The sequence below is a fragment of the Mustela putorius genome, unplaced genomic scaffold, assembly GCF_011764305.1.
Source record: "Mustela putorius furo isolate JIRA1106 unplaced genomic scaffold, ASM1176430v1.1 tig00000585_pilon_pilon_pilon, whole genome shotgun sequence".
In the NCBI taxonomy this organism is placed as follows: Eukaryota; Metazoa; Chordata; class Mammalia; order Carnivora; family Mustelidae; genus Mustela; species Mustela putorius.
The window spans coordinates 7,423,831-7,436,034 of record NW_025421424.1 but is presented as its reverse complement, the minus strand read 5'-3'; the positions used below and the strand labels follow the sequence as shown (position 1 = coordinate 7,436,034).

The 12,204-nt window shown below is 53.1% G+C and overlaps 1 protein-coding gene across 4 annotated transcripts in view; it reads right to left on the bottom strand.

Moving 5' to 3' along the window:
- Positions 1-11,890, bottom strand: part of SYT6 (synaptotagmin 6) — a 57,154-nt gene extending 45,264 nt beyond the window's left edge. For all 4 annotated transcript variants that reach the window (XR_001176087.2, XR_006607273.1, XM_004769856.3 and 1 more), the window contains exons 1-2: positions 11,636-11,890; positions 574-922 (exon numbers count right to left, since the gene is read on the bottom strand). Coding sequence is in view for 2 of the 4 variants with exons in the window: in XM_004769856.3 (XP_004769913.1) it covers positions 574-922; positions 11,636-11,798 (512 nt within the window). In the remaining 2 variants the exon portion in view is untranslated. The remainder of the gene's footprint in view (positions 1-573; positions 923-11,635) is intronic.
- Between the last annotated feature and the right edge of the window lie 314 nt (positions 11,891-12,204).

The following is a 12,204-nucleotide window of genomic DNA, read 5'->3' as shown; positions in this document are numbered from 1 at the left end:
AGATTTGAATAAATACGCACCACTTCTGTTTCTGAATTTAGAGTAGGTTGTTTGTTATTATGCGGTGGGAGTTGTTTTTGCTTTTCTCCGTTAAAGAATGCCATGGATACAGCTGCTGTCCGGCAGGGGACTGTGTCAAAGGTTATAAAGGAATCCTCATTCTCAAAATGTTAGGAAACTCTTGTCTTATATTCCATCGACAAGGCTTTACTGGAATATCCCTAGACACACCATGAACTTTTATACCCCTGGGCCTTTGCATATTCTCTGCCCTCTGCCTGCAATCTCTCCTTACCCCCAACCTCCTCCCCCACCTCTCCCCCACACACATCCCCACACATGCCCCAGAGCACAGTGCCCCACCTCCAAGGTTCCCCTCTCCTCCAGCCTTTCCTGGTACGCACCTCCCAGTTGGTTACCCACCGCATTCTCCATCACCTGTTACAGTCTCCAATCAGAGTACATGGGTTATTATTTCTGGCCTCTGCTCCTCAAGGGCTGGAATCTCATTAACGTCTTGAGTCAGAGAATGTGGAGGTGTGGGGGTGAGGGAGGGGAGAGGTCCGCCCTCACCTGGTAGATGATGCTGGCTCCGTGGTCTGTCGCTGCAGCCGTGCATGACGCATGATGTGCTCCTTGACTGACATCTGCACCTCGGCCGGGATATCCGGGGATGTGTGGCTGATCTTCACAGCCGCCTCCAGGAAGCCCAGGGTGCTGCTGTCCTTCAGCTTGTCTGCCATGTTGCCTCTGGAGCCGGGGCCCTGGAGGGCCTCCGGGGGAGGGTTAGCAGAAGTGGGACTGGAGGCCTCCTTGCCCCTCCAGCGCGTCCAGCACAGCTTCCAAAAGAGAAAGAGAAAAACTGCCACCAGGGCCACGCCACACACAATCACTACCACTGCGAGGAGGCTGACAGAGGTACCTGCCCTCGGCGTGAGCCAGGCAGGGAGGGACAGAGACAGACAGAGGTGGGCAGAAGCAAGAGAGGGTGTTGGCAGAGGGGGGCACACAGAAGGGACAAAGACGGGAGAAGAGAAAAGAACGCTCATGAGAAAGCTGCCCGCCAGAGGAGAGGTGGTTTGCGGGGTGGTGCGCCGCCGTCCACTTTGTGAGATGTCTGCAGCCTGGCACGGGCCTCCGCTGACCCCCCCCACCCGCAACCTCTTCTCCCCCCCCCTTCCCTTGACCCTCCCCTCTCCCCCCTCCCCCGCTGCCAGCCCTGGGAGCACCTGGGCCGCCTCCCTTGCCGCCCCTACTGCCTGTCGTGGCATGTGGCATGTGCACCGGGAAGGGAAAGTAATTTAAATAGCAGCCTAAGCAAATGTCCAAATTCGTGAAGCGTTCACACGCGGATGCTGTTTGAATTTCTATTAGAGCTGTTACTAAGGCCAGACTGAGAGCAGTCATTTTTTGTATACAGCTCTCTTCCTCAACAGGCTGTGTGGCCTTGAGGACCAGAGGCTCTGCCAACTCCATCTCTAATGGTACCCCCACCCCCACCCCACCATGGAGCCCAGAGGCGGAGCTCAAGGAACATGGGCTGACTTGAAGTCAATGAGAGGCAGGTGTTAGGTCTCAGGCTTCTTTGGGACTCTCAGCTCTGCACACAGTAGGCTCAGTAAATACTTGGATGAAGTTGGAATTGAAGCCACACAGCTTATTTCCAAGCTACATACAAGTGATTCCTGTAGCCGGCTTTTCCCATTCCCATGGCCAGTTGAGAGCTTTGCTGTAAAGCTGATATTTTTGAATGTTGTGGTTGGTGCAGAGGTGGGCGCTCACTGCCTTGCCCCCAGCCCACCCCTGTCCCCCAGCAGGATTCCTGGGATCCCAGGAGAGCCATGGGGGATGCCTCCCTCTGGAAGAAATGATTAAGCAGAGGTCTGCTTAATGGTTAAGTCATTAAGCAAAGAACACCCCCACCCCCCTCTGGAATGACCCTTAGAGCCCAAAGCTGCTTCTCTCTCTGAGAGGTCAGAAGGCTCCAAACCAATGGCAAACATGCCAGGGTTTGCACAAGGTCAAGCCCAAGGAGGAGTCTTGCATGGCTAGGGTGACAATGGAAAATTTGAGAAATTCCACCACCATCACCACCATCACACCAAATTTCTGGAAATTCTGGAAGAGGCTAGATGCCTTGGTCACTGGACCTGGGCTCCTGGGCTCCCTTTGGAGGGGTGTGTCCTCACCAGTCTCCCTGTGACCTGCGTGGCCCCTGCAGGCCTGTGGGTTTGCAGAGTCTGGATTATCCTGGCCCAGCGCACCCAGGAATCTTAGGATTTAAGGTGAGAAACGACCCTACAAGTACTGAGGTCAGACTGTGCTTTTGCAGATGGGAGAAGTGGTCCAGAGAAGGGACTTGCTTGGGGTCACAGGTCAGACTAAGAGTCTGGACCAGGGTCCGGATGTCCGCTGCCCAGGCTGGGGGTCCTTCCACTATTCAACCCTGTTTGTTCCTGATTCAACTGTAGTCTATTGTAACCCTGTGTTTTTCTATTTGTCTGACTTAGGGCCTAGCACAGAAACTGGCCCATGAGAACAAATGAGTGAATGAATGAATGAATGAATGGCACATAAAACAGCTATAATTATCTCTTAACCGCATTTACTGAGAACCTGCCGGTACCAGGTGCTAAGCTAGGCTTGCAGTACCAAGATGCCAAGCCCCCCACCCCGGGGGAGAATCCAGAGTACTCTCACAGCATACAGTCACCAGGGAAAGCAGTCCCCCATCCAGAGGAACCTGGGAAGGCAGTGAGAATGTCAGCTACCCTCTCTGGGGAGCTAGCACTGCCTTCTGACTCCCTGACTGTAGGGTACTGGCCTGGATGAACTATCACAGACACCCATCGCAACCCCAGGCCCCTGCCCAGAGACATCAGAGCCGCTCCCTGGCCAAAGGAGCTGGGTGGGATTAGCACCTGACCCAGAGACTGCCAGGGATCTGGAAAGCCGACACTAAGCTCATTTCTAAACTAAAGGTCTCTGGCATGGTGTCCGTGCATCCTGGGGGCACAAGAGGAAAAATATCAGATTGCTTTCGTATTTATCTATTATCTTAAAAATAATAAATGAGAATTGTTAATATACCAGTTGGTAGCAATAGAAATGAGAGCATTTTATTTTTGGACTTAGTTAAGTTTGGAACATTATGAGGTCCATGGTAAAGTGCTTTATATGCATTCACTCGTTTAATACTCTCCAGTGAAAGAGGCGTGATTATTTCCATTTCGCAGATGAGGAAGGTGAGGCACAGAGGATGAGATTGTCCCGGGGCCCTATGTCTGGTAAGCCGTGGATTGGTGATATGACCCACCTGGGTATGTAACATGGGAACAAATATATATCAGAGGCATTAAATCGAATAATTTGTGCTGTTATGAGTTCATTATCTAAATGGTTTGGAGACTGTTTCTGTAGGCCCTTATGCCCCTGGGGCTCTCGAGGAAAGCTTCCACAGATATACGGGTCCTTATTCTAAGTATCCGGGTGTCTCGAGGCCCCTCACATCTGCTCTCACTTACAGCTGTTCTGCAGGCATTATCTACAATGTGAGTCACCTTAAAACAAAAAGGTATTTCTAGACTTTGCTTTCCTTTGATCATACATCTTGCTTGCTCTGGTAATAATTAGAATTTTAATGAGAAAGGGGGAGAAATGGGGGAATCCAGAGCATTGAGTGCATCTGAATGTTCAGCCTGACAAAAAACTGAATTCATAAATGAAAAGAGAGGTGGGGGAAGGCGGCGGGCGGAGGGAATCAGTTTTCCTCCGTGTGGCTGCTTGTGCATGTGCCCCACCACCACCACCGCCTCCCCTGCTGTTGTTCCCTGGGAGCTGTGATTAAGCAGGCAGAGGTATGGATTATTGGGAATCAGCACCCAGCATTCAATACTGGTTATATAAGACCAAGAGGCCCTTCTTCTGCCTGGACAATCTCTTTCCAGGACACCTCGCCCACAGGCATTACAACGGAGATTGGGGTCCTGTTCCTACATGGATTCTCCCCTGCCAGAGATGGAAGGCAGTGAGCAAGGCTGGTAAAGAGCAGAATTAGGCCAGGGCAAAGGTGACTGTACAGGATTTGCCCTTGTAAAATCACTACATGCGGCTTGAACTCAGCCAACCCACATAGTCTGAGGTTGGGAAGGACAGGCTCCTGTTTGGGCTAAGGGTTCTGCCAAGGGCCAGATCAGCTCCGATGTGCGCCTTCCTACCCCAGGCCTGCTGGGACCAACCCACCAGGACATGTTGCCCTCTAGCAAATCACAGGTGCACGAGTCACCTTCAAAGCCTTTTTCCCACTCATCTTGTTTGAACCTCAACACTGCAAGGCAGATAGAATTTTGATGGGCAACTCAGCTGCCTTTTGAGTCCTGATCCAGTTCTCTTCATATTCCATATGGCTATCGTGCACTAGCTTCATGACGAGAGAGAGAGGCAACCCTCCAGAAAGGGAGAAAGCCCCCCCACCTCCCTCCCCCCACCAAATCTCTACATTCTTCCTCCCTTTTTTCTTCCTTCTTTATTTCCTCTTCAGCCTGGAGAGTAAGAATCACTGCCCTAGGGTCACACTGGGGCCCTTCAACATTCATCTCCACTGGCTTTAAACTGTGTGACTTTAGCAAGTACTTAATCTCTCAAGCCTCAGTTTCCTCATCTGTGATATGGGTATAATAAGAGCATCTACCTTCTAGGGTCATTGTGAGGTTTCCGTGAGATCCAAAGTGCCAGGACAGTGCCTGGAATGTAGTAAAAAATAAAATAAATACTAGCTGGTCCTATTAGAATCACTCAGCTCTGCCCAGTCTAGTCTTGAATACCCCCTCGTCTGGAAAAGTTTCATTGGCAGAACACCTGCAAGCCATGAACACTAACAGACAGAGCTTTAATTTTGTCATTGCAAATAAGGAACTACCTTACTCGCAGAAAGTATACAAGTATTTCATATATAGGTACATGCCAAGACACAATATGTACTACATTAAAGATCTCACATCTCCGAGTTTTTCTGTCAGTACTCATTTGCTTGCTACTTGTCCAGTTTCTTTGGGACCATCACCAGCCATCTGGTGAGCAGGAGGGAGTGCCAAAGAAGTAAAAAGAAAATCATGGAAGAAAAATCAACAATTGAGAGGACATGCTATGGTTTTGCAAAGTTCTCTTGGAAATTCGGAAAAAGCAAGTCCAGTCCATTACTCAATATTAGGTGTGAAACATCTTTATTCAGGTTTCAGAAGAATCCAGTATTCCATGGGCACCCAGTTTGGGAAATCATATTAGCCAATTATCCAGCAGCCTCCAGGAGAGCAAACAGCTGCATAGTTAAGCTTTGGAAACACCCCTGGTGACCTGGCATTGCGAAGGGGCAGGTGGCTTCTAGCCCTGGCAGAGGACGTAGACTTGGCTGAGTGCTCAGACCCTGGGCAGGTAGCTGAGGCGAGCACCAGCCCCAGAATGACCACAGAGCACATCCGTCCACATTGCTAATTGTGTGAACCTGAGCAAGTTACTTAACATTCTTCCAACTTTGGTTTTCCTCTTTGATTTCATGGGGATTCTAAAGATTTCTACTTTATAGAGTCATTATGAATATTAAATGAACTAAGACTTTGGGCTTTGTTCCTGGTCCATGAGAAGGGCTCCCCAAAGGTCAGCTGCTATTTTTCTTCATGTGTTTGTTTTTCTGGTGGCAAATAACACCGAACAGACCCAAAGCTGGGCCCTCTAAGACGGAGAAGGGGGACACCAGACCACAGGGCAAGGCATCCAAGAGACCTCAGGCCCCTCTTCTCAGGGAAGTGAAGAGCTCCCTGAAGCCCACGAGGGCAGGAATTTGTTTGTCACCTTCAGTGAGACTGTTTGCCAGGGGTAATGGCTCATGGCCTCCTTCCTTCCCTGGAAAATGCTGGGTTATTAATTAGCAACCTGGGGCTTTCTTATCTCCCCTTTCTCTAAAGACGGAGGCCTGGTGCCCCCTCCCCTTTTCCCCACCCAGAATGTTAGGATTCATCAGCAGCTCTTATCACCTGCTATTGTTCCCATTTTTCTAATAGGTTTCCATGTCAGGAAAATCCATTTTATAACAGTAACAGGCATTTTTGCTAACAGATTGTACCTGAAAAGATAAACTGGGGAGAGGAAGTGAAAAGAAAAGGACCATTTTGTCTGCTTCCCTCAAAGCTGGAGAAAGCTGGCTTTAGGGCTTCTAGTAGACCCTGGGAAATGGGTTACCGGCTGCCCTGTGTGGGATAGGGGCCAACCTGACCCAGGAGCCCGCATTCAGACACAGAACAAGACCCAGACAAGCACACCCCAGAGATCACACGGCAAGAAATGCAGAGACCTGAGAGCCTGGAGGGAACAGCACCAGGTCTAGGAAGGGAAAAGACTCTGGGCAGAATCATTCATATGAATACCAGTAATATTATTTGTTATTCCTTTTTACATGGTCAGCACTGTGCCCCTTATATTATCTCCTTTAATCTTTACTGCCTCTCTAAGAAATTAGTATGCACCTCTCAAAGATAAATTAACTCAGCTTAAAGGTGTTATTAACTAAGTAACTTCTTCAAGGATACATTGCGTTACACGAAGGAGCGGGGACTTAAACCCGGGACTTCTGATGCCAAAGTCGGAGCTTCTGAGCCGGGCCCCCTGAGTGGGTTGAGGCAAAAGCTGGAGGAAGCTGGGGAGGCATTTTTTGTTAAAATCAGGAGAGTGTGGGACATGTCCTCTACTATTTGGCCTGATCCTCTGTGCCTGCGGGTAGAAATCTGGAGACTAGGATTCTGACCAACCTCATCCCCCACCTCTTTCTTCTTCCCTAAAAAGTACAGACACTGGAGGTTACCCACCAGGTGCTGGGCCCATAACCAGCGGCCCCTGGAAAGACCTTGTCCAGAGATAGATGTCCCTGAGAAATACCCAAGAGTGCGCGCATGTGTGCGTGCGTGTGCGTGCGTCTGCGTGTGTGTGTGTGCGTGCGTGCGCGTGCATGTGCGTGTGTTGGGGGAACAGAGGCTATTCTGTTCCCAGCCTTACAGACGTGGTCCATTAATAATAAACTCTGCCATGGCTTGTAAATTTATTAGAAGCTGGTGTGATTAAAATTCAGGGTTGGGGGGGGTTGCAGGGAGCCTTTGCTTCCATTCCTTCTTTCAGAGATCCAGGCTGAACTGAACTACCGATGGGGATAATTAGCAGAGTCCAAACAGAGAAGGAATTAATGTCCCTGAAAAGCTGTGATGAGGAGAGACAATGCCGGGCTAATTATGGCCGCACCAGCTTTATGACTGGGCTTTATGACTGGGCACTGGCTTCCACCACCATTAGGGGATTCAGAGATAAATTGGAGACTAATGTGGAGAGCTGTAGCTAACAGAGCATTGGAATTAATTTAGCATTTATTAGTATTTCTATTTTGGCAGATGGTAACTGTAACTTTCTGCCTGATTAGTCAGGGCTTGGGGCCTCTCTGAGTTGTGGACATCAAGGCTGGGGTGATGGGGGGAGGGGCAGACAGAGACCCAGAAATGTTCCTTCCCTCTACACCCCCATTCCTGTTTACACAGGCAAGCACTGAGAGGAGCGGTCTGTGGTCTGTTCAGGCCCACACATGGAGCAAGAAAAACAGATCAGCAAGAGAGAGAAGGGAGATGAGACAGTGTTGTGTACCTACAGCGTCCACAGCTGGGTATCCTATTCACCTCCGCTTTCAACATCCCCTTGCATGAAAATTCCTAAATGTGACTCAGTCCTCTGGTGCTCAGAGACCTTTTTTCCTAAGCAGGACCAGCAGGGGTGCCATGGAGCTGGATCAAGACTTTCCCTTAGCCTGCTTTTTCCCCATGTCAGACAGCCTTACTCTCAGACCCTAAAGAAACCTTGCCAGGTGCAGATGCCCCAGTCTTAGTCCTAGTTTTCTGCAGCCCTGTGCTATACCCTCAACTCTGTGGACAGAGGAACAGAACAGTTAGAACACATCTTCCATACTGGAACATGGAGGGGATGGATTTACCATTCCACTCTTAAGGTTCCCACAGACAGAAGTAGAAGAAAACTTCTAGAACTGTAAACCTAAGTGCTCTATAGCTCCTAGATACTTTACCCTAGTTCTAGAATCTTAAAGCTGAAGACACGCCATAAAGTCAGAACATCGTCTAAGGGATGTACGTTCTAAAGGATCCTCCACTGCACCTTTCCTCAAAATTGGCAACATCTGCAGAATGTCTTCCTGCCAGCAAGGAATGAGGGAGTAATGATTAGTTATAGAAATAGGACATTTGTCTTTTGATGAAATGCTATGCGTTTAACTTGCCATCACAGGCAGGAAAATTCTAATCTGTGCTGTGGAAGGCCAACTTCAAACCAGCTGAATGAATCACAGAACATCTCCAGAGTCAGTAGAGAAGTGAACCAACAGTACGTACATCTCATGGCCACAATTAAGGCCAAGAATAAACATTCCTGGCCTTCAGCTTGGTGGGGACAGGGCAGCTCAGGGTCTCCCAACAGTTCTGGAATTTTTTTGAAATACCTCTGAACCTTTGCTTGCTACCTCAAATCCAGAACCCTCCTACCCACACCCAACAGTCTTCACTTTGGCCTAGGAGCAAGTTCATTAATCTCCACAAGGCAAACAGCATGAAGAAGAAAGAGAACCGCTTACCAGTGTCCACTTGCAGGGGTGGGTGGGGGGGGGGTGAGGGGGTTTGTATATTAAAGAGGATAGTAGACCCTTCACCTTCAGAATGTTTAAAGTAAAACAGAACTTGATTCTATCTGGGACAGTTTGTTCGAGGTGTTTCAAGTCAGGAAAGCGAAGGAGATCTGATTAAGGTTTCCTGTGCAATTCCTAGCACAGACCATGACATAGAGGAGGGTCCCAGGAAATGATAGTGGAGTCTGAATCTCAGTTGTTGAATCTCAGGGTGTTACTACAAAACCCATGAGCTAGAGACTTTCAGTAGGAGGAAGGCAGGGGGAAACATACAGAGAGCTAAAGAGAACTGGGCATGCTTTAGTTACTTGCATTTTTCATGAAAATACAAATGAAGAGATCCAACATTTCTCTGACTGGAGAATCTGGCCGTGGCTCTGGGGTGCAGGTCCCAAACTATATATCTCCCCAGACTTGAGCTCACTTAAACCCCAAGATCGCAAAGCCACTCTCAACCACTTTCTTTTGCTATGGTCAAGGGTCTCTTGCTGCCTCCCCCTCCTCCCTTTCAGCCCCCTCGCTTGACCCCAGGGGGCGGGGGTGCTTCCTGAGGCTTGTGACTCAGCAGCCAAAGTTCAAGTCCCCCTAGGGTTGACAAGTCAAGCTCAAGCAGCCTACAGGGAAGGCAAGCTGATTCATCAGAGGCTGCTTGCTCTTGCTCCTCAACCTTCTCTTACTCTCAGCCTGGTCACCAGGTTCCTGTCGTTCCAGACTGCAGGGTGTCCCTCTGGAGTCAAAACACCAGGGCCTCCCTGTATCTGAAAGTTACACATACAGACACACACACACACCCTTCCCAGTACACAGCATTTCTGCTCTGGACAGACAGGGGAGGAGGGCAGCAGCCTCCATCGCAGGGGGAACTCGACAGGTGTGTTCTCACCCTGAATTACCCCCTTTAGGGTTTGAGAGTCAGGACCGGCATTAAGGCCCCCCACTGGCGGTGAATTGTTGGAGGAAAGGATGGAAGAGAGCTGGGTAGGCAGCCAGGAATGAGACTCTCTAACTTAGGGAAAATTGTGTGTCTGGGAGACACGGGAAGAGGGATGGGATAGCAGATGATGGCACCTGAGAACCAAAATCTAACAGCACTTGCTGGGCCTCCTCTATTCCGAGGTTCTTCCATGGGGAGAATCAACTTCTCCAGCACCCATCACCGTACTGTCCTCTGAAAGTTCTTCTTTAGGTCTAACCTCAGTCCCTTCTGCTGCAGTAATCAACCCATTGATCCAACATTGTCTAGGGCCAGGGAGAGTGCACGCAAGAGAGCAGGGCCCCAACCAGCCTCACAGGGCTGAGGTGCGCTCCAGTCCTCCAAGGCTGCACACAATCCCCTCACACACAATCCTTCCCCCGGCCCACTCACTACCTCCCTTCTATTCCTCTACCCATCCCCTCACCCCCCACCCCCCACCCCACCCCGCCCAGCGGCCGGGTTTCTAACCCAGGAGCTTGCCAACAGTTCTGACCTTTAACCTCAAGTGAAAACAGAGCCCTGGAACCTGCGGTTTCTGGGGAGCTTACCCCACCTGTACCTGCTCCCGGAACCGCTGCTCCAGTCTCTGGCTTCTGGTCCCTGGAGACGCGCGTGGAGACGAAATTCCCGCCTCTCGCTGCCCCTTCCTCCCTTTCCCGCGCCGTTGGTGCGGAACCACGGGGGCGACCCTCGCCTACCCCGAGGCCCAGCGCCACCGGGGTCAGTCAGGGTCGGGGGACGAGGAGGGGCGGTGTCTGCGGAGCTGAAGGAAGCCCGGCGCCTTGGTCCCTGCAGGATCTCCCCACCCCCACTCCTCACCCTCTCGAGGCTTCACTCTGCCCCCCCGCCCCTCCCCATGGAGGGAAGGCGACCCGACGCTCCCTCTCGCCCAGGACCCTCCAGACGTCGGCATTCCGACAAAGAAGCCCGGCCGCAGCGGGCGAGCGTGGCCGAACGGCGCTGGTGCGGCAAGTAAATACGCGGGCCGGCGGGCCGCCTACCCTCCCACGGCTCCCGCCGCCAGGGCGCGACACGCCATTGCCGCTGTCGCGACTCCCGAGGGACGCCGACGCTGCGCGCGGGGCCCGGGCCCTGTGGGGCTCGGGCTCCAGACTCACCGGCTCCGGCGAGCTCGCCTCGGCTCGGGCTCCCGCCTGGGCTCGGCGGCCGCCGGGGCTGCCCGCGCGCACTCCGCGCGGTTCGAGCAGGAGGCGCCGGCTTGGCAAAGTCGGCGAGAGGCACCGGCTCAGTCGCGCACCGGCCCCGAGTCCGAGTGAGTCAGAGAGGGACCGAGGGAGCGAGTTATAGGGGCGGGCGCGGGGGGGAGGATGCCGAGACACCCTCCCCCGCGCCGCCCCCCGCCCCCCGGCGGAGACGCAGACAGCCACTCGCAGCCGGAGAGAGGTACGGACACCAAGACCTCGTGCCGCCCGCAGACCCAAGTTTCTCCCTGACGCCAGGGGGCTCAGACCGCGTTCGCTGAGAGAACAAAGGGACGCGCAGACCGACAGACGGACCTTGGGACCTCGACACCCCCAAGAAACGAGTTACTTCGTCCGCCGGGGTGTTCCTGGTCCCCTAGTCGCTCCACAGACCTCTTCCCTGGCAGATTGCCCGCTGGGTGAGCGAGGAGAGACGCTAGGGAAACTGAGGCCCCCGTGGGGCGCCGCACCCCGGCAGCGCTGCTTTGCGCGACACCCCCGAAGAGTCACACGGGAGGGGGCTCGGGGAGTCGCTGCCTCCCAGGTCCCCTTTCAAATCTCTCCGCTTGCCCTGCGGGCGATGGAACAGGGCACTGGCTAGGGCTGGTTTCGAATCCAGGATCCTGAGCTGGAGTTCTCTGCCTAGGTTCCGGTGCTCCCGGGGCCGGTACTCTGGGAGGCAGGACCGCCAGGGTGAGAATCCAGGAGGAGAGGGGTCCTCGGATTTCCCGTTACCTGAGTCGGCCGCGCTCGGACTCCTCTCTGGGGGCTGTAGCTCGAAGCTCCGACAAGTCTCCACGTCCAGCCCGAGAGGGGGCGGCCGGGCCCGGCACAGCGAGGCCAGGAGCGCGAGCGCCGCCTGGCACCGAGGCCCCCCGGTCCCCCAAACCCCACTCATGCCCGGGACGCCCCGGCGCTTCAAGCAGCCGCCGGAACCGGTGCCGCCGCCGGACTGGGGCGGGGCGAGGCTGCCCCAAGAAGACCCTCCCCGCAGCGGCCCCCTGCGGCTCCGTTCAGCTTTTAATCGCTTCCCCGCAGGGTCTCCGCCCCTCACGTGGCATCCCGCGGCAGCTGGCAAGTCTGGCGCCTCACCGCCGCCCCCTCTACACCCAGGGACAGGTCTGAGTCCCGGCGGGGTTCGAGGCAGGGGAGCCCGGTTGTCCAGCACCCCGGAGGGTGCAAGGCCCAGGAATGGGCCTGGCATCTGACTTCACATCCACTGCCTGGTGTGACCTTGGCCTATCTGAGCCTCAATTCCCCACTCTGTAAAAGGGGTATAATGATTAGGAGGGCTTCACGGACTG